General features: G+C 42.5%; 1 protein-coding gene across 1 annotated transcript; it reads left to right on the forward strand.

Moving 5' to 3' along the window:
- Window positions 1-3,504, forward strand: LOC148050192 (uncharacterized). Its single transcript, XM_087744292.1, has 7 exons — window positions 1-17; window positions 181-258; window positions 350-448; window positions 1,287-1,394; window positions 1,793-1,855; window positions 2,300-2,474; window positions 2,997-3,504. The coding sequence occupies exons 1-7, from the start codon at window positions 14-16 to the stop codon at window positions 3,502-3,504; spliced, it is 1,035 nt and encodes a 344-aa protein (XP_087600418.1). The 5' UTR covers window positions 1-13.
- Window positions 3,505-22,041: the final 18,537 nt, after the last annotated feature.

Consider the following 22,041-nt stretch of genomic DNA (forward strand, 5'->3'; position numbering starts at 1 on the left):
TCTGGCAGATGGCATGGGTACGTCACGGCTTTTTCCCCGCTTTGAGAGCTGCCAGCTGAAAGCCCAAGGGTCAGCCAGCCAGGCGCCTCTACGCGTGCGCCCTCTCCTCGCGTGATCCCCTTACGGCTTCTGCGACTCAGTAGATCACAATAGATGGCGGAAGCTTCTCTGGGTGTTTAGTTACAGATGAGCCCGCAGGGAGGACTTTTCCAGCTCCTCAGCTGGATGCTGCGCTAGAGCCAAGCTGGCATCGCAGGGGTGAGTAGTCGGTCTCTGCTGACCTTGCAGGCTGTGCACTGCTTTTCTGTAATTTAATCGTGTGAAGTTGAACCAAATGCTTTCTGTTAAGGTCCTCCAAGAGCAAAGTACCAAGCTGAAGGAGGAAGAAAGTCCCCGGAGCCATCTGAGGTCCTAAGGCAAATCCTGGAGGAACTGAAGAGAGGACACGGTGGGTATATTTCACTCTGCCTTAGCCGTGAGGCTCGGCAACCGGAGGATTTAGATACACGTCTGCACACGTTGTAGCCGGCACAGCAGGAAGGGCTCGATCGGAGCCTCGCAGCAGCAACGCTGGCTTTCACGCCTTGCAGGTGCTGGCGAGCCACAGAGATGGTGCAGAGCCTCTGCTGCCAGTCGTGGTTCAGGCCGAGTGCCAGGGGCTGCTGCTGCCCCAGTTTGACCAGTAGGGCTCGGAGATGGCTTGTGCACATGTCGGTAGGCAGATTTGAGGGCCTGGCATGTGCTGAACTTGTGTTGGGCTCACGCGCAGCACTGCTTGACACTGGGCCAGTTCCAGGCGGGAGCGAGGTCCCAGGCAATGCTGCTTGCCCTTTCCTAGTGCTGGAAGTCAGGTGGAGATGCTGACTGGGCAGGCTTTTTGGGTTGTGCTCCATTTCCCGTCTGCAGAGCGATAGCTGGGATGGGACCAACGTGACCGTTGCTGGTGCTTACAGGGAAGGGCATGAGGGCCTTGCGGAGGAGCCCTTCTCAGAAGGGCTGTTTCCCCGCCTGGCCTGGCTGCAGCTTCTTCCCGTCCTCTTTGAAGGAAGGCCTTTAGCATCGCCTTACACTTTGCGGAGAATGCACTACGTGCAATTGCCTGGTCTCCCAGCAGGTCAGGCGTGGCTGGTGTTTGGAGCAGTGACTAGGCGCAGCCCCAAAAGCCCAGGCGTTTTTTCAAAACCTTATCAATGTCTTTCTCAAAGAAAGTCTTGCCTCCTGAAGATGCCATCTCCCTGATGGGGAACAGTTCCATCTGATCCAACTGTCCCGCTTGCTTTTTCAAGAGATGGACCGAGAGGCTGTGCAGAAGGAGGCGCTGCCGGAAGGAAGCGGTGGCTCACTGCCAGTCTCTGCTGAAGAAAGAGAGGCGATGCAAGCCGCCGGCACGCCGGGTAATTGCTGTCCCGTGGTCAGCCAGTGTCACCCATCAGGATGGCTGTGTGTCAGCAGGCTCTTCCCCCAGTGCCCGCTCTTGCACGTCACGTCAGCAGCCAAAGCTGGGAGTGTTTTGGGTTCGAGGCATCTGGACCATGTTCCGCGGATGATGGGAAACGTGACTCTTGCACGAACGTACCTCCCGCTCTAGCTGCATCCCAGAGCTTGCCCTGAGTCCCTAGAGGCCCAGGGCACAAGAGCAGCACAGAGCGGGATCCCTCCCGTCAGCTGAGGTCCAGAGCGATGCCCTGACTCCCAGACTGGGCTTGGTCTTAGAGGGAACCTCCCCATCCTCCTGCATCCTCTGTGCCTGAGCCATGCTGAGGCTTTCCCTGTCGTCTCTGCTTTTTGGCAGTGCTGCCAAGGCCCAGAGAAGACCACCACAGCAGGGTATATGGATTTCCTCAAACGGACTCAGGTACTGAGCAGTCTTGCTGAGCTCCCTAAGTGGGAGACAAGTCCCGAAACCTGGGAGCGGCTGCAAGCGGTGCCGTGCTGGGGAAAAGGCAGAAGGGGGAGAGCAAGGCTCAAGCATCTCTTGGGAAGGCCTGACTCTGTCCCCTCGGGCTGTGGGAGCTGGCCTGGGGCGAGGGAGAGTTGGGGGTGGCACTGCCTGCTGCAGGAATGGTTTTTGCCCGTGTCCCTCGAAGGAGCGACTGGGCAAGCAGCTGTGCTCCCCTCCCCCTGCTCTCCTTCTGGCCTTCCGAGTTTTGGTCGGTGGGACAACCTGTGCCAAAGGGTGGGAGCGTGCCTCCAGGCACCAGCACTGGGGGGAAACAGAGAACTTCACGGCCATATCAAACGTGCTGCAAGCTTACCAGTGGTGCACAGGATGGCCTAACGTCGCAAATTGCTCCTCCAGATGTGCTCGGCAAGACAACCGCAAGGGTTTACGATCCCCAGAACATCACAAGTGGTTTGTGTCCCCAAGACATACGAAGGCGCTGTATGATAGGCACAGGAGCAGCCGTGGTTTCCGTGCCACTTGCGATAGCGTTGTGCTGTGTTTGGATCCATCGGCGGAGGAAGAGAAAACAGTGAGTCGTTGCTTTCCCCCCCTTCAATGGCTGCTTGTAGCCACAAAGCATTTCTAGTCAGGCTGCTGTCGAGCGGCGAGTTAGTGGTTGGCCAAAAAACTCTGCCAAGGCTTCTGCTGCTGGCAGAGGCTTTAAGTGGTGTCTTAACTCCCGGGTGTTCTTCTCGGGAGCCCGCTCTGGCTGGAGCCAGTGTTAGCTCAAGCTGACCCTGCCTGGACAAGAGCAGCCCCCAGGAGCAACAGGCATAGGCAAAGCAAGGTCAGGAAGAGAAAGAGAGGGGCATGAGATTACCGTAGAAAGCGAGACGCGCGCTAGCTCCCGCTCCTGACCAGTGAACCTGCCGGGAGGAATGCCCCTGCTGGGGCTCGGTGGTGCCACGAGGTGCAGGTGTCCACCTCGGCCAAGCTGTGCCAGCAGCTCAGCCCCCGGTGGTGAACCTTGCCAGCTCTGCGCCGTGCTGTGGAGGAGAGTCCCTGTGGCCCATCTGCAGCTGAGGGCCTCAGCAGCCTCCTCCCTCCACAGGCAGCTCTCTGCAGCTTCAGGAGCCCAGCGGGAAACTGGCAGCCGCCCCTCGCGCCCGGACAGCCGGACCGGCCGCCCTGGCATCCCTGAGAGCCGGACCAGCCGCCCCAGCATCCCAGAGAGCTGGACGAACCGCCCCAGCGTCCCTGAGAGCCAGACCAGCCGCCCCAGCATCCCTGAGAGCCGGACCAACCGCCCCAGCGTCCCTGAGAGCCGAACCAGCCGCCCCAGCGTCCCTCAGAGCCAGACCCAACGCCAGCAGCCGCCACACCGGCCTCAAACACCGGCGCGCCCGTCCTCCCCACGGCCCCCGCACACCCCCAGCCCGTCCTCCCCACGGCCCCCGCGCCCCCCCAGCCCGTCCTCCCCAAGGCCCCTGCGCCCCGCCAGCCCGTCCCCAGAAGCCCTGCTGTGGCGGAACCAGCCCAGCGCCCTCCAGCCCCAGCCCCAGCAGAAACAGGCCCCCCGCCCCCCGAGCCCGCTGCTCCGGCCCTCCGGCAAGCGCTGAAGGCAGCCCCGCCAGGGCAAGGGTTGGGGGTGCGCTGACAGAAACCCCCCCAACAGCTTTGGGATCAGCCATTTCCCTCCAAATAAAGAGGGACAGAGCTGTCGCACAAGTGTCCGGGTGGTACCAACAGCAAACACCGCGAGGCACCAGCGCTAGCTGAGCTCCGCGCCCGCGCGCAGCTGTGGATGCCCACGCTCGGTGGATTCGGAATTGGCGGGATGGTCGCGCTCAAAGAGTTGCGGTCAACGGCTCGATGTCCAAGTGGAGATCAGTGACGAGTGGCGTTCCTCAGGGGTCGGTCTTGGGACCGGCACTGTTTAACATCTTTGTCGGCGACATGGCCAGTGGGACTGTGCGCGCCCTCAGCAAGTTTCCCGATGACACCAAGCTGCGTGGTGCGGTCGACACGCTGGAGGGTAGGGATGCCATCCAGAGGGACCTTGACAGGCCGGAGAGGTGGGCCCGTGCGAACCTCATGAGGTTCAACAAGGCCAAGTGCAAGGTCCCGCACATGGGTTGGGGCAATCCCAAGCACAAATACAGGCTGGGCAGAGAACGGGTAGAGAGCAGCTCTGAGAAGGCCTTGGGCGTGTTGGTTGATGAGAAACTCAACAGGACCTGGCCATGTGCGCTTGCAGCCCAGAAAGCCAACTGGATCCTGGGCCGCATCAAAAGAAGCGTGACCAGCAGGTCGAGGGAGGCGATTCTCCCCTCTGCTCCGCTCTCGTGAGACACCACCTGGAATGCTGCGTTCAGCTCTGGGGCTGCCAGCCTCAGAAGGACGTGGACCTGCTGGAGCGAGTCCAGAGGAGGGCCACGGAGACAACCAGTGGGCCGGAGCACCTCTCCTATGAGGACAGGCTGAGCGAGTTGGGGTTGTTCAGCCTGGAGAAGAGAAGGCTCCGGCGAGACCTTATAGGAGCCTTCCAGTACCTGAAGGGGGCCTGCAAGAAAGCTGGAGAGGGACTTTTTACAAGGGCATATCGTGATAGGCCAAGGGGTAATGGCTTTAAACTGAAAGAGGATAGATTTAGATTAGATATAAGGAAGAACTTCTTTACTCAGAGGGTGGTGAGGCACTGGAACAGGTTGCCCAGAGAAGTTGTGGATGCCCCATCCCTGGAAGTGTTCAAGGCCAGGTTGGACGGGGCCTTTGAGCAACCTGCTCTAGTGGAAGGTGTTTCTGCCCATGGCAGAGGGGTTGGAACTAGAAGATCTTTAATGTCCCTTCCAGCCCAAGCTATTCCATGATTCTGTGATGATTCTATGATTCAGATTCCTCATCATAATTTCCTGTCAAGGTTCTCTTTGTTCCCATCCCTGGGAAAAGTCTAAGGGGATGACATCTTCAGGAATTAACTTTGGCTCTAGACCAAATAAAAAGAGTTTAGGTTTAATTTAAATGCATAATTCCAAGAATATGATCCTCAAACTTTGCCTCACCCAGGCAACTATTCTTTTGCTTTTTGACAGTAACATTCTGTCAAAATTCTGCCTCCACTGCAGACCCAGAAATATCCTAATTTGACAGTACTGTACAACTCAAATGTCTATTGGACAACTCGCAAAACTGAGTTTTGCATTATATTCAACAGCTGTTTAAATCAGTCCATGAAGCAGGGACCAGAATCCATGTCACTGGCCTGATCCTTACACCAATGATTCAACACCATCCTCCTCTTCAGCTCATTGAACTTCAATTCCTTTATGGAAGAGTGGCATTTCTATGAACAGATGATAGAGCAAAAAACTAAGTTTGCCTCAAAATAGACCTTCCTGCCTCTTACACTCTCTCGAAACAAGTCTTAAACGTGAGCTTTGTGCCAGTGTTACTCATGCTATGGTTCGTAATATTCTAAATGGTCATCTATGAAATGACTGCCTTTTTTATTTTTATTGACCACTTTCTCCCTTTTTTTGGTTAGTGCCCACTGACAAGAGTAGCCAGAACCTGCCTGTCAGGAGTTGTCAGTGATTCATTAAAATATTTGTAATTGCAAACAATAAAATTGTAATTCTGTAAAATCATTACAATTTTTTTGTAATTAAGAAGTACGGACAAGAGAAGAACAGTAGATGTCATTTACCATTACTTTAGCAAGTCTTTCAACACTGTCACCCACAATACTCTTGTTTCCAAGTTGCGACAGTAAGTCTGGATGGGCAGACAACTAGATGAATAAAAAACTGTTCAGATGATCAGGCTAAGATAGTGGTTAACAGGTCATATTCTACTTGGAGACCTATCACAAGTGGAGTTCCTCAGGGGTTTGTGTTAACATCTGTCCCATTTAACATTTTTATCAAGATATGAGAGAGGTAATGGGGTGCTCTCTCATCAGGTTTGGAGATGACACCAAATAGGGGAAAACCTGCTGATATGCTCAAGGGTGGGATTATCATTCATAGGAATCTAGACAGGCTGAAAGAATGAGCTTTAGGAACTTTACAAAATTCATTAATTAAAAATGTGAAGTCCTGCATCAGGGAAGGAAGAACCCCATGAAACATACAGGCTGGGGAGCAGCTTTGCAGAAAAGGCCCTGGATGTTCAGTTGAATGGCACACTGAACTGGGGCCAGCAGCATGCTCTGCCAGCAGAGAAGGACAGAATCCTGGGCTGTACTAACAGAAGCAAAGCCAGTAGATGGAAGGAAGTGATTTTTCACCTCTACTCACCATTCATTAGACCACATCTAGAATAATGCCTCCAGTCTGGGGCTTCACAATACAGGAAAGACATTCAAAATGGGAGTGAGTTAAGCAGGGGGCCAACTAAGACGGTCGTGAGCTGAAGCACTCTCCCCTGTAATGAGAGGCTGAGGGAATTGGACTTGGTCAACCTGAAGGAGATAGGATTCGGGGAACTTAAGAGCAGCTTTCCAATACCTGTGAGGAGGTTATCAAGAAGATGGACCCAGACTCTTCACAGCAGTGCTCAGTCGGAAGACAAGAGGTGATGGGCATAAGCTAAAGCAAGAGAGGCTCAGGCTGGACATAAGAACAAACTTTCTCACCACGAGGACAGTCAAGGATTGGATGAGGTTGTCCAGAAAGGTTATATTTTCTCTTTCTTCAACTAGATGGCCTGCTGAGGCCCCTTTCAGCCTGAATTTTCCTATCTATTTCCTAGCTGTCTACTGCCTGTTGTGTTATAATCAGGTCTCTTTCTTTTTGAGAGGAGAAGGCCTGTGAAACCTGGATGGACACAGAAAATTTTGACACTAAATCCAGTGATAGGCAGGATTTGACATCATTGCTATGCCCTGTTGTTTAGCTAAGACATCTCTGACTCACCATACTATTTACTGTGAGGCACAGCTGTCCCCATAACAGAAACAGGACTGCTCACATTTTGATTTGTGGAGCCAAATACGAATTTGACAGTGCAACACTGAGTATCACAATGCCTGGATCCATTTGTAGCTCCAGTTGTTATTTACAGTATTTTTTAAAAAAACCAGTTCTCCCCTGACACCACTCTATCAAAGCTAGCAATCACATCAGTGCAATGCAGCCTGGTTATAGGCATTGTAACCTCTGCAAAAACTAGAAAGATGAAGTGACATTGTTTGAAATCTCTATTTCATACCTTCCACTTCTAAAATCCCTTGATAGAGCACTATATCAAAAGTATGAAAACTTCTAAAAAATTCTTAAGGCAGTAGCAGTTGGAGAAGTAATTCTCAATAAAGCTCTGAAAAACTATTCCTGCAATTTGACCCCCAAAATACGAAGTCTCTGTCTACCTTGCCACAACTTCCACAAAGGGCCAATATATAGCATATATACAGAATATATATTTTCCTCTACAGTACTTCAATATTTACCTCAAATCTGAACTAGTACCAGCATATGCAGCTGTTTGAAAGCAGAGCAGTGTTATTTTCAGAGAAGCAGCATAAAAAACCAGGGGCAAACCCTCTGAAACTGAGAGTTTTCTACTTGGCCCACAATAATAGGAAGGTACTGAATCATTCCGTGGTTGAAAATCTCACTCTGAAGCAAGCCAAGAAGCATAAAGATGGCACCTTTTAAATACAATTACGTTTTTCTCATAGGCTACAAGCGCATCCTATGTGAACATATGTTTCTTCTCATTCCAAAACAAACAGAAACCTCAGCCGAAGTTAATCTCCTTTCTCTGTCATATCTACAGTCTCATGAATTAGCCTGCAGTGCAGCTGGCTCTTCTCTGCACTGTAGGTAGTTTTTGTTAGGCATGAGTGAAGGGATTCCTTTGAAGGAAGACTTGCCCTAGCAAGCGTGCAACACAGAGCAAGTCTAAGGGAATGGAGAAGAGCAGGTTCCACACTGAATGCTCATGTGATTGAGGATTTGGGGCCAGCTTCCCAGTTTGTAAAATGCTTTGGATCTTTTCTACATAAAACGTGACTATACTGAAATCTGGTGCTCGGACACAGGTGTTCAGAATGATCTCCATAACTCCAGCGTATTTTTAATAAAATACAAAAGATAGCTTAAAATGAGCTTAGTACAGCACTTGCAGGGGGTGGGGTGGGGAAAACAACACAAAACAAAAACAGGAACTGGCATAATTTCAGCTTTCTGTCTTGGCTCTTTACAGTAAGAGAGCAGTGTGGCCAGCTGCCAGTTCTGTCAGCAGAGAACAACATATGAAAAACGCTGAACTCTTCCTCATTACGGGCAGACTGTTGTCATCACAGCAAAGTTCCCAAACTGCAAATCAGGTGTCATAGTCACAGACACAAAAACCCAGAGACAATGGTTGTTAAAATTTAGGTCCCTGTTTTGTCCTCATTTTTACAATTTGTTCCTACCCCATTCAATATGTTTTTTGGCAAGTGACTGGTGTTTGCTACTGACTCGTCTTTTCTGAAGCAATTAGCAAATGACCAGCCCAAGACAGCAACTATAGTTTTAGAATAGTGAAGCAGGTAGAATATTTATAGCTTATACCATCATTTTCCGGTATCCTTGGATCTTCTGATGTTAGCAGGACTGCAGAGCAGGTCAGAAAGGCTATATGCTCTATTTCTCTCTAGTAGAGCTTTCTCTGGATATTCTTCTTTTTGTAACAGGAATCTTTTCTTCAATTTGCTCTTGAAGACTCAGTGCCTAAAGAACTTGAGTGTCTCATGGTAAACTTGTTTTATTAAAACTTTTACCAAAACTCCCATTTGAAGGCAGAACAATTTAACACCTTTCTTAGTTATTCTATTTCTGCTTACAGTAGTTTGAAAGAATCCTGCTTGCCACCTTGTAGGGTGACATGACCCTACACTCACTGATGCTTGATCTTTGGGATTGGATATTACTGATGCAATTAAATCATTTGAAAAAACTGACCTTTGCCTCAAGATCCTGTTTGGTGCTTTTGGAAAGTGTATCTTCTATTCTTCTACACTACAGAGCTATATTAAAAGCCTCAATGGATTTAGGAAGCATGCAAAACAAATATTATGGGCATTTCCTAGTACAGTTTGTTAAGTAGCACGAACATTAAGCTCACTCTGTAAGCGAAGTCAGTCTGCTGTGAAAGGAAACAGATTACCAGCTAGCAAGAGGCAGTTTCATTGAAAGAGTTTGAATGAACTACAAGTTTTCAACAGCTGTGGATTTTGGCCCTTGCTTTTGAAATACTACTTGACCATCTTGTTACCTTCTCTTCAGTGTAGCTCATTTGAGCTCCAATACTCAACATGACCCTTTTTTGGGGGGCACGGGGGTGCCCTAGCTCTCTACTTCTGCTTCTAAAGAAAACTAAGAATTATGGAATCAAATAAAAAAGTAGTAAGTAGAAGTCTCCATTGAGTGTTTGCGTTGAATTTTAAGCCCAAAATAAATTAAATAGCCAAAGAACACAGAAGTTCCCTTCTGGCATCCAGCATTGATTTTCAATCCATTTATAGCAAAGGTGGAAGTGAAAAATAATATGTACTTGAGTGGCATCCCCAACACTGGAGTGGGGATGGCAGGAGAACACTGCCAGTCTTGGGATTGCAGCCCAGGCTCCCCAGTTTAGATGCAGTCACTTTCATTTAGAAAAAAGCCAATCCAGAAATTAGTTTTAACTGATGTTGCTGCAGCACTTTAAGATAATACTGAGCCCTCCTTATCTGCCCTGCTCTTTTGCTAGTGCTGATTTCTCCCAACAGATTCGAAGGTATATTCATCTATGTCCTGAATATTCATTCAAACCACTGACAATGGTGGATTCGCTTGAAAAAGTCAGCCTGTGAGTCTCTGAAGCCTAGGCATATACTACATTTTGCCAGCTTTATCTACTCCACAGGCAATGAGTGCCAGCTGAAAAGTGATTAACAGCTGGTGAGATTTAATGTCTTAAATCTTTGCAGCTGTCTGCTCACTGAATGTGAATCAGCAACTTTCATTAAGGAGGATTCTACCAGTCAGAATGGATTTCCCTTCCTCTCAATTCTTTCTGTCTTAACTGCTGCATTGAAGAATTTTATTTAAATTCCTTTTGGCTATTTATTTCATAGTAAGTTGTTTGACGAGCAAAAGAACAGTGTTGTAAATTTTTTATGTTCTTGACATTCTCTGATATGCTGCTATCAAGGCAAGCCATACATTTCAAAAGATACAATGCTGGTTTGATCTCCTTCCAATGTTTATCCTTAGGAAGGTGAGATTAGTAAGAAACTTCCACAATTCTGACACACACAAAAAAATTAATCAAAACCAAAGAACACAACATTTACACCCAAAATCAAAACATAGGAAATATAAGACTCCACAAAACTATGTTAAGGAAATGTCTGAGTAAACATCTGCAAACGAGCATGGACAGGATTATACTTTCATTTAAAATAACTAAATGTGAATCAATGAAAACATTTCCATTGATTTCAGTGAGAATTGAATTAGAACTCCAGCAGCTTTGGACAGGACTACAGATAATTCAGGCCAATTGGTTAATGTTCTTTACCGAAACATACAGAATTATGTATTACAAAAATATTATTATCGTATGTGTACGCAGTATATACTATTATAATTATATATCCAATATCAGACTGCCTATCAGGACATGAAACCCACTTCCAGCTCAGAAAAACTTTTATTTTATTTCTAGAGGGCATAGTGAGCAAGAAAGTGTGGCTCTTTCATTTTCTAAATCTCAACTGTAAAAACAAATTCCAGGCCCTTGGTTCCAAAGCTCATAAACACTATGCTCTAAAAACAGAAAGGTAAAAGAGCCATGAAAGTTTAATAATTTATATGCAATGTCTCAGTGTATGACCAGTGTTTATGCTTATTGTACCTGAAAGAAGGAGGCATCCAGGATTTTCAGAGTCACTGGGGTTTTTTTATGTGACAAGTCAAGACATTGCTGTTAAGGAAATGTCAGGGATGTGCTGTTATTAACTACAATAAAATTATAATGCGAAGGGAGATTTCTGAAGGATGGAAGTTAGAACCATGATCAAAACGCTTCAGTGGCAACTGAAAACAGTAAGGATGCACAGCAAGAGAGAGAAAAAAAAAAAAGAAATACAACACAATGGAAATTCTGAGAAGGCAACAACATCAATAACTGGACATTAAAAGAAGCAATTCAGGATTTGGCTCTCTTTGGTTTTCTTACTGTTAAGAAGGCTCCTTTTACCTTTACCAAATTTCAGAAACAAGGAAGAAAAGGGAAGGGAAAAGAGAAAAAGGAGTATGCAACTGGAAACTTTATTTCCTATTCTAAATACTGGCAAAAGTCTTAACCATATTGCAGCTGTCCACATATCATTCTGGAAGTCCATGGAAAAAAGGAGCAGAACTAGGATTTGACTCTTAGCTCTATACTTAATATGTAAACATGTCTTCTTCTAGATCCCCCCATAAATTTCATTTTCCTCTTCAAATAAGAGAAGAAAAATCAGATGGCATTGCTACCTTAGAGATTATATATTATAAAACATGTTGTTCTTTAAGCTTGTGGAAACAAAAGTTATCCAATAGACTGTGGATGACCTTAAGCGCCTAAGCAATGTCACTTAGCTATTGTTATTTTTTATATTAAAAGAAACAGATAATAGAGGGTTACAGATACTGTCTTCTAGAGTTTTTCTATCCTAAAAAGATTCCTCAGCATGAACACTTTTATTTCTAGACTTGCTATGACTTCATGACTTACATTATTAGAGAAATTTAAAGGAAGAAAAATATGTATATACCTGCAGTAAGAATTATTACTCGTATCTATGACTTTTGATTGTCTTGATATAAAGAAATACTCAAATTCTAAGAAGTAACATTTTATAGTTAACCAAGTTACTGGAATAATACCTATTTGTTATGACAACTGGCAATTCCTTTCTTACAGTCATTACATTTGCTTTATCTTCCCTTCTGAAAAGGGATTATATGAAATATTGTTGGTACGGTGACCCCAGAGGTACTTTCTAGCCCTAGACAACAAAAGATGTGACAAACATATATATGTTTTACATATAAATATAAATGTGTATATATACACACTCAGATCCTACAAATACATTGTCTATTAATATTGCAAAACAGACATGGAAAACTTGTGTGTCACAGTTTTGGGCCAGGTTTGCAGTTGTTCTTCCCTTTGTCCCCCATCTTCCTGCAGCTTTTCTAAAGACGCCTTTAGCTCTTTCTGTGTGCTATTAACGTGTTGGTTGGTTGGTTGGTTTTTGCTTAATTTTATTTTGACTATGTTTCCAAATACAAAGCAGAAAAGAATTCCTGGGTTGGGGTCTTGTATCTCAGAGCTGTAACTTCAGAGTTATACTGTTATAAAGGAAGCAAATTGTGCTCTGTGCTTCCAGGTCACACTGGAGAAATAGACTGCTGAAACAACAGCGGAGTGTTATAAAGTAAGCCTCTCCATCTCCACTCATTAGTTTTATTTTCAACCCGTGGCTGTTTTAAATGGTTAGAACAAAAGGGAAACTACAGGGACAGATAAGAGTAAATTGTTAGTAAGACTGGGTCTCAGCGAAATACATTTATTTTCTTCACTCTTTTCACTAAGATGGCGGGGGACACATTCTGCAAGAATTAGAATGTGTGGAAGGTGTATCATCATTGTAGCACTTTGAACTGCACTCTGTGGGGAAGGAAGAAATTCACTGAAACAAAACCATAGTTCTGTTTTCTAATCAAAGCAGGTACTAGTTCCACGTTAATAAATATACTGCCATTTAATTAAGAAATTTAGAGCAAAGAATGAAGGTGCTACACAGAAAGAAAAACCAGCTCTTTTAAGCCTCTGTCTGAGCTGTGTGAGCATAGTAGTAGGACAGAGCACAGGAACAGAGCTCGGGGACTGACAGTTCCACATTGCTAAGGAATTCCCTCACTGATGTCTGAAATAAATTTGCTCTTCCTGTCAGAGAAACCCGATGATTTCTAGTCAACTACTCTCATCGCTTTCCTTTCTAGCCCTTTACTGAGATATTAATGAGATAGATAACGACATTTTATTTAATCTATTATAAATGTTTTAATATTAATAAAATAAAACTCTCCACAGAAGAACGAAAAATATTGCAAATGGGAAATACCAAATTATGAGTAAATGTTCACAGAATACTGCGGGGAAAAATATATCTGGAGTTTCTGGCAACTCAGAGTAAAGCATCTGATGGTAGACTGTGTTAAGAGAAGATCCATATACAAGAAATAGGAAGTAATTGTTCCATGCTTACTTTGTGGAGGTAAGACGTCATTTGGAGTGCTATGTATATTTTTTGGCTGCATGCTTTGAAAGTGAAGATTAGAGAGGGAGTGATAAACATGGTAGAAAACATGCACTGCGTAGAATCTTAACCAAAGGAAATAGGTTTGTTTATGCTAGAAGAGAGAAGAACAAGAAAGTCAGTCTTCCAAGCATTGTAGTAAAGACAATATTGATTGTTCTACATGACAGCTGAGAAGAATACAAGAAGTCAGCTTTAAATTGTAGAAGAGAAAATGCTAGTTGATTAGTAGGTAAAAAAACCCCCTCCAAAATCAGAAAACCTCACCACTCTTCCCCACCTGTCTAACCATGATATAAGCAGAGCTAGGGATACTTTAAGATTCAAGGAAATCTGGGACATTATATGTGCTGCTGCCTACTTGCGCTCATAGCATGCCCAGTGAATTCTGACTCACTGCATGCGTTACACAGTGTCCTCTATGTGAGCAAGCAAGCACACCACTTGTGAAGCAACATCTAGGAGTCACCCTTCAAACTAAAGGCTATGATTTAAGATGTTAGTAACTGCAGCATTCAGATAGGCTGCCTTCAGAGTTTTCCAGCAAACGGGTAAGCAAAGGAGACTGTAGACATTCCTTCTCTGGAGATTTTAAAAATGAGTTTAAATAAAACATCTATCAAGAACAGTCTAGGTTTTCCTTATCCTCATTTCCATGGCAAGGTGGACTAAATGATCATTCATGGTCCATATAGTCCTAGTATTTATAAATAGTCTAACCTAGATTATCTAAAATTATGATTCTGGAACCTCTAGCAGAAATTCATGGTTCATGAAAAGGAAGATAATGCAAATCAACAAGGAAAAATAATGAAGGTTATATTACCTTAATCCTAAGTAAGTAGAAGAAAGGTCATTCAAAGTAAGAACTTGATGTAGCAGCACTGGGACTCCTGACACATACTTTGGCTTTAACGTTCTGAAGAGGACACAAATCTTTCCTCAAATGTAATGAAAAGATATCATATAAATAGAGCCCTCATGCAATAAATACCACCTGGTTCTTTTATAGTGCTCTTCACCAGGTTTCAAAGTATTTAGTAGAGTACCTCAAGTCTCACTAAGAGTGCTGGCACTATGCAGGCTAGGTATTGCACTCCAGATGCATCTGCGGAGTCTCAACTTTCTCTAACCTTAAAAAATACACAATATACTGATTATCAGAATAATTCTAAAGTTCAAAGAACAACAAATACCAATCTATCTTACTAGCTTTCTAAAGACCTTGTAATTAGGATGATTTGTTTCTTGCATGTTTATACAGCTGATCTGAACGCTAATCAGGAAGAGGCAGGGGATACTTTCTGCATAATATGTGAGGCTGATGATTAACACAAGCACCAGATTTTATTGGCATGGGCCATACCACAGCAACAATGAATGCTTCCTTACACTGGTGATTGTCATTGTGTGTTTGAATGGCATGCAGGGAAACGTCCTCATTACAAATAACTTACCAAAAAGCTAAAGTAAGTTATCCCCAGCAGGCTTGTAAATTTGCCAGCAGAGCAAAAAAGCACAAAGTTAAATTGCAGTTCAACAACTCTGCAGGTAATATTATTTACAAACTATTAATCTGTTTGCTTTTCTGCTAACCCAACTGAAGAGAGGGAGGAAATATCTTCTTATAGATTACCAAAAGGTTGTGCCACCTGAAGAAAAGTTCTCTCTAGCCATTATTCAAATGATGCCTGTGAATAAAGCTGGTTAACACCAGTTCTTCCCTCCTTCCAATGAGGACCCCAGCTACCTTACCACCATATGGGGGAACAGGGTAGACTCATCAGACATCTCTGTATTACTGCCTAAGATTGTGTTGCAATATCTACATTGACATGTACATAGATTAAATTCTTTACTTGCTATGATGTAGTCTTACATCTCACCAATTTGCCAAATCCAATATACAATAATGCTGTGCCTTCTAGAATAGGGGACACGGCCAATATTCCTACAGTCTAAGATTTACTTCTAAAAACACTTCTAGAAATGGGATATTTAACTATTTCATCTCTCAAGCTCACAGAATTTATTTTGCAACACTTTTCATCAACTGCTCCAGAACTTTAAAAATATTTTTTTAACATTTTCTTCATATTATCATTTTTATACAATGCTCTAAAGGCTTATTTTATGATATTCCAACCTGAAAGTTTTATCACTGCCTTACAATGAGCCAGAATTTTACCCTTCATTTAAGGTTACTTTATCCGTGCATGTATATTTACAATGTCCATGTGGGAAGCAAATAATTTCTGTCAGGGTCTTTTTCAGCAGCACTCCCCACTGTCAAAATTATTTTCAAGGTTAACATTGATAACAATTCCAGGTTAGAACTGTTCCCAGTGTCTGCAGGGTAAAGTCCTGCTTTAAAGCTCATAGTTTTGCTCATGTGTTTCCACAGTGTCCTCTGCTGCCTGCAAATTACTTCACATGACACAGATTTATAAGTGAGGAGGATAATAAGAAGTCTAATGTGTCACACTTGATGCATGTGTGCTGCACAATCAGACATCCAGATTTCTCTTAGGGATTTGTCAGCAAGAGTTACAAGAGTTCCAAGGATATAATTTTAAGTCACATTGGGTCAGATCCAGGTGTCTCACAGACACATATGTACTAGTCATTGGGACATAATGCTGTCATCCAAGTTGATAAATTCCCATGGGCCAGTGTAGCACAATACAGATACACCTTTCCACAACATCACATCCACGAAAGTAGGATGTGGAGTGGACACTGCTCTTTGTAAGAAGGACATCTAATCAAGCAGCTCTTACTTATCTTTTGGCAGATAGTTCAGGTGGAATGTCAATAACCAATCTTGAATAATGCTACACGTGTTTGCCCTATTCTGGGAAGAATTCTGCATTTCCATTCAGATTAACCCCCACACAAATTTTACTGAAGGATAGCTAGCATGGGATTGTTATCTGATGGTAAACACTGTCTTTCTCAGCAGTAAATTCAGAGCAAAACTTCTGTAACCCTTCCTCCTACTCCTTCCCACTGTCACCTTCATTCCGATGGGAAAGCTGTGCACTTCCAGCATCAGCCTGTGCACTTAACTTGTGAAACAGGCTGTACATACAGTCATCCTGACTACTAAAATTTTAAATACCTGTAAACAGTTTACCTAGATCTCTTTTTTTTAATAAACCGAATTGGGGAAAACACTCCAATTACATCCTCATTGGATTTATTAATAGCACTAAACCTAACCCACCAGACGCCTTGGATTCATTTTAATTCTTTTTCTCCCTTCTAGGCAGACACTTTATTCTGCAGACAATTCTGCTGAAATCTTTATGTTGTTACCATTCCTAGATTTTTCTATGTTTTTTTACTGCTCTAGTGTTGTCCTTTCATCCAAAAGGGAAAAAAAAAAATCCACAGACAAAACACAAAAATCCACAACCTCATTCTTTCCAGATCACTGCAACAATGAAATAATGTTAGGTCAAAGAACTGTTATGTAACTGTAGCGCTTGTTTTGATTTTCTGGGCCATACAGTGGCCTGAAGTAATCTCCATCTGGAAGGCTTCCTCGCTCTCCCGATGCACGTGTATACACAGACACACACACACACACAGCTTGAACGCATTATGGTACAAAAAATAATATTAAGTTGGGAGGAATACTCTTGTAGAGTCTGCACTAGAATCTTTACCGTTGAGATGACATCTTCCAGGGCCATTAGAGAGACAGCACTGGCAGCGAACTCTTGCCATACACTGTGCAAGTCCAGGAGACTGCTACAGACCCACTTTGCAGATCACTGCCAACTTTAGGAACTTGCCCACCAGCTCATAACCAAGCAATGCCACTTCATTGACTACTTACAGTAAGAATACAGTAAGAATAAAATGATAAAAAGACTACCATTTAAATAAATTATTTTACTGCCTGAATCTAACAGGAGAAATACTATGTTTTCAATAATGACATTAGTACTAGCTACACGCTAAGCTTTGAGTAGCTCTGTTCCTCTCATTACTTAACTACATTGCTTTAGTCTTGTCTAGTTTTAATAGCCTACATTTTAAAAAATAATAATAGTAAAATTTTGTCATGCTTTTTCCCTGTTGTCCACCAGATAGCAATTTTCTGCTGGATTAAACATCTCAAAATCCTTCAGGAATATGTACATACCAACTAATTATTTGAAAAAAAGCTTTGTTGCTTGGGCTTTGAACATAGCAGGAGGCTTTTGAATTACAGACTGAAATTTTATGTAGTTAAATAATTTCCATATGGATCTCTTTCCCTTCTCAAAGCCCTGATCTAGTATTTAACAGCAGTATGCTAAAAAGTTTATGCATTTGAGTAGGAAAACTTTAAATGGAACTAATTAACTAGGCATAATTTTAGACACATATTTAAGTTCTTTGATGAATCAGATTTTTGGTTTCTTTTTTTTTTTTCCAGTGGAAAAATTTAAATAAATGGGGAAGAAGAAAGCAGAAAGTAAACACATGTACAAGGAGTTTATCCCAAACATGTTTTGATACTTAAATAGCTCAATACTTAAATATCATTGGGCAAGTCTGTCATACATCAGATTAAGAAACATTTTCGTTTGAAATACACAGTGCTGCTGATGCAGCCTATACAGTGGAATCAGATTCCACTGTGGGTATTGAACAAGATTGTATTAACAGTAAAATACTTCTAAATGCAGTGCATATAAGAACAGCTCTTTTGTATGAAACACCAACCTCCACATTCAACTCCAAAAAGTCAGTTTCAGAAACACCAGCACTGGACTTATAGCATTGCCCTACTAAGTGTGCCTGGCTGAGCTGCAGTAAATCTGCAAGATTCTTAGGAGTGATATGCTCACATGCTTGTCAGTGCAGATTGTCAAAAAACAGCATGTTTCTTCTCTTTCTGAGCCCTACATTGCTGTTCTCATGCACAACTAAGCATTAGGAAAGGGGAATTTTGACTGATTCTTGGAAGTGTAGTCAAATGTTCAGATGTTCTAGAAAATAGTAGTCTTATTACTTCAAAGTTTAAAACAGATGCTGGCTTATTGACCATTGACTTGCAACAAGTTTCCTCAATAGCTTTAGTCTTTTAACATTGCAGGCAAATTATTTTCTATGGAAAGCTAGCAATGTATCTCCGGGAGTTGAAGAGAGCAGTGTATCACAGACTACATCACTATACAACTACTAACTCTATGTTAGTATTTTCCATTTACACTCTTTCTCTCAGTGATAGTGTCATAGACTGAGCAATGAACTCAGCTCAAACACAAGTTTTATTTTCAGCTCTGCCACTGATCTGAGAGGGTCACTGGGCAAATCATTTCTCTGTGTACTTCAGCCTTCCCAATGACGAGATGAAGTTAACAATTCTGATTTACACCAGACATGGATTCTCAACAATAGAGTTCAAAATACTTTACAGTTCTATATCAAGCACTAAAATAGTGCTCTGGGTTCCAGAAACAACCACTCTTTCCCTGCTTTCTTCTACTTTCTTCTCCACACAAAAATCCAAACAAACAGTCCTCAGTTGAAAAGTTTTATAGGTTTTAATCATAGAATCATAGAATCGTTAAGGTTGGAAAAGACCCTTAAGATCATTGAGTCCAACCGTTAACCTATCACTGCCAAGTCCACCACTAAACCATGTCCTCAAGCACCACGGCTACCCGTCTTTAAAATACCTCCACGTTTCATACAATGTAATTTACAGAATATAAAAATGTTAAAGTTTACATTATGGGGAGGGCGAATAATAGTATAAAACAGTAGCGAAATGATGATCTGTAAAGTGTAACATAGTGATAAAGGAGGGAGAAGGAACCAGTTCCATAATGTATCATGAGTTAAATCTAGTTCTTCTCCTTGGGGACACCTTTCTGCAAACTTAAAATTCAAAGGGGGTACTACAACACAGACCGTTTTACAAGCTTGGTAAGCCAAGCGAAGGGATGTCAAGAGCCATGTTGTAACAGAGGCCAACAAAACATGCTTTAATGCCTAAGACATGGGTCTTAGCTCGCTTTGGACACTTGTTCCTCATGGCTTCATGTTCAAATCATTTTCTATTAAATGGAAAATTACAAGCTATTTATGAACTTTGAATAAATGCTTCTGCATTTTTACAAGTGACCACGATCCAAGGCACATGCAAATTCAGCAGCTGCAGGCAATCAAGGCACCACTATGCCAGGAATGAACTCGTCTTTTTGCACATGTAAATCCATATAATGAAACTGAGTCACCAAATGTATCCACAGATTTGCATAGTCATACTAATCCAGACATGCTGATAAAAAAGACTAAAACTGTTATTCAGAAGCATTTGTATACGAGCAGTTGTAGAGTCACAAAATGACAAGATCCAGACTCTGTGGGAAGGGTATACTTCTTCTGTTGGAGCCACAAGTTTATCAGCTGCTAGATATGGTACTTCCCATAATTCTGTCACTTACAAAGAAAGTACACATTTCTAGATGTGCTTTGTTAATTCTGCACTGTAACATTTGAATTCCAAAATGCAAAAGAAACCACCACCCCAAAACACTGGAAAATTGCTGCTAAAAGTTTCAAAGAGCAAGTAGGGACCAAGCAACAGATGCTAAGAGTTTATCTGAAAGTACAGACATTAAGGCAACTGAAAGGTATGCTGAATTAGAAGCCCGAGCAACAGACTAATCAAGACAACAAACTAATTCATATAAACAGATGATTATTTAGCCACTCATAAGAGGTACAAGTACACCTTTACAATATATACACAGAAGCTGAAGTATTCAAAGAACAGTGACTTAGAAATTACCTGTTCTCAGAGAACAACAAAATTCCTAAAGCTCATTGGCACTAAAAACATTTTAAGTTAGCAGTTCTTCTTACTGCTTGAATTCAGCTGCATATACTGTGTTCCTGAGTAGCTGCAGGTGCTGGAAAAAATATTCACTTTAAATATTTTATTTATCTGGAATGAAACAACCTAAAAAATTAATAGCAGACTTAGTACAGTTCTATCTATTCATGCAGATGCAATGAGAGAAATTCATAATGATAACTTAAGAGAACTCCTGAAGCACAACTGAACAGTGCAATACATGAGACATGGTGTCAAAGAAACTTTACGGTCAAATTCCAGCAGCAAAACAAATGTTCTTGGCTCACACAAAGGTATACCATATAAACCTGAAAGGAAGATGACGCAGAATTTAAGACAACTTCCAATTTTTATGTTAAACTACTTAGAGGAAACCTTCCTCCTCCTCCTTGCTGTCTCCTCCCAGAGTTTTATTGCACACATCCAGGCTCTCATAAAAATGGGAGATGAAGACTGCTAACATTATTTCCTTTGCTATGTTATGTAAACCTGCTTATGAAGTAAAAGGTGTCTTCTACTTCTCTGTATTTCATTTTAATGCATTGCTCAACACCTTCTCTACCGTGCTTATGAGGCTACTTCTGAGAAGCTGTGAATTTATTTTACTTTCAAAGGTTTTTGCTTTCTTATATACTACTTTTACCTAAGAAACAATTCTTTAAGAACTCTCTTTAAGAGAATGTTTCTTCCCCCTCTCATCAAAGATTAATTCCAACTATTTCTAAATTTTGGCTTGTTAGTCTTTACCTGGAACTATTCCAATCCTCCAGAAGCCTAGAAGTCTTCATATGGTAAGCCTACGAGGCAAAAACCTTTGCTTTCTCTTGCTGAATTTCATTTGTAAAAATGTGAACTGTAAAACTAGACATTCATGTTTTATATAATGGCTTACCAAATCCTACAAAGAAACTGTTTTTTGTGAGTGGTCTACCAATACCAAAACTTCAAAGTCAAGACTGCTGTTTTCAAAAATGCCAAGACGGAAACGTATATGAAAACACAGCAGGTGGTACATTTATAACACATGAAGTCAAGCTACTTACTGTGGGGTTTCATAGAATCATAGAATCATCATTCAGGTTGGAAAGGACCTCTGAGATCATTGAGTCCAACCTGTTAACCTAACTGCCTGGTCCACCTCTAAACCATGTCCCTAAGCACGGGGAGGTTTTTTTGAATACTTCCAGGGACTGTGATTGTACTACTACTTTCCAAGTAGCCTGAAACAGTGGTTGATGCTGATCGCCACTGGGATCACCACAAAGCTCATCATAGTAAGACACATTTACATAATTTCAAGCTCAGAGAATTTCAATGACATTTTATTTATATGAGTAACATTAATAGCTTGCTTTCTGCTGCTGACTTTTGTTTCTAAAACCACGACTGCCTGAAGACCTGGCTTTTACTGCTGGAATTATTTCATTAGAAGAAAGGCTTCACCTTGAAGATTATTTGGCAAGAAGAGTGGGAAATAAATATTTAAGCTCCTATTCAACAGTGGGTTCTATATATAAACTAGTTTATTTTACTGCTGAAACCAAAGAGATTTTATTCACAATAGCAATTGCTAATCATAACAGCAGGATGCTATTCAAAGATAAGCCTACATGCAAAAGCCAGAATGAATTCTGACACATTTACAACAGTGTTCTCAAAGGCATACTGCTCTATAATTCTGCCTGTTTTGTTGCAGAGCACATTTAATGACTTTAAAATGACATTTGACAGATTTCATGAAAATATGTGTAAATCACAGTACACAGTCCAACTATATCAAAATAGCTACACTTACACGTACTGGGTGAATCAGCAGAAAAACAACAGCCGCATCATACAGAAAGTTCCCTTTGGCAAAATGTTAAGCTTATTTATTGGTGTCTAAATGACAAGATGTAGTTGTTGAACAAGGTTGCAGAGATACTTGAATAAGCCTGAAGAATGTGA

The sequence above is a fragment of the Nipponia nippon genome, unplaced genomic scaffold (assembly GCF_047370975.1).
Source record: "Nipponia nippon isolate SJK-2023a ecotype South Korea unplaced genomic scaffold, ASM4737097v1 scaffold_9, whole genome shotgun sequence".
NCBI classification, from domain to species: Eukaryota; Metazoa; Chordata; class Aves; order Pelecaniformes; family Threskiornithidae; genus Nipponia; species Nipponia nippon.

Coding starts and splice junctions, on each gene's coding strand:
- LOC148050192 (XM_087744292.1), top strand. Junction 449..1,286: donor GGAACTGAAGAGAGGACACG/GTGGGTATATTT, acceptor TGCTTTTTCAAG/AGATGGACCGAGAGGCTGTG. Junction 2,475..2,996: donor CGGCGGAGGAAGAGAAAACA/GTGAGTCGTTGC, acceptor CTCCCTCCACAG/GCAGCTCTCTGCAGCTTCAG.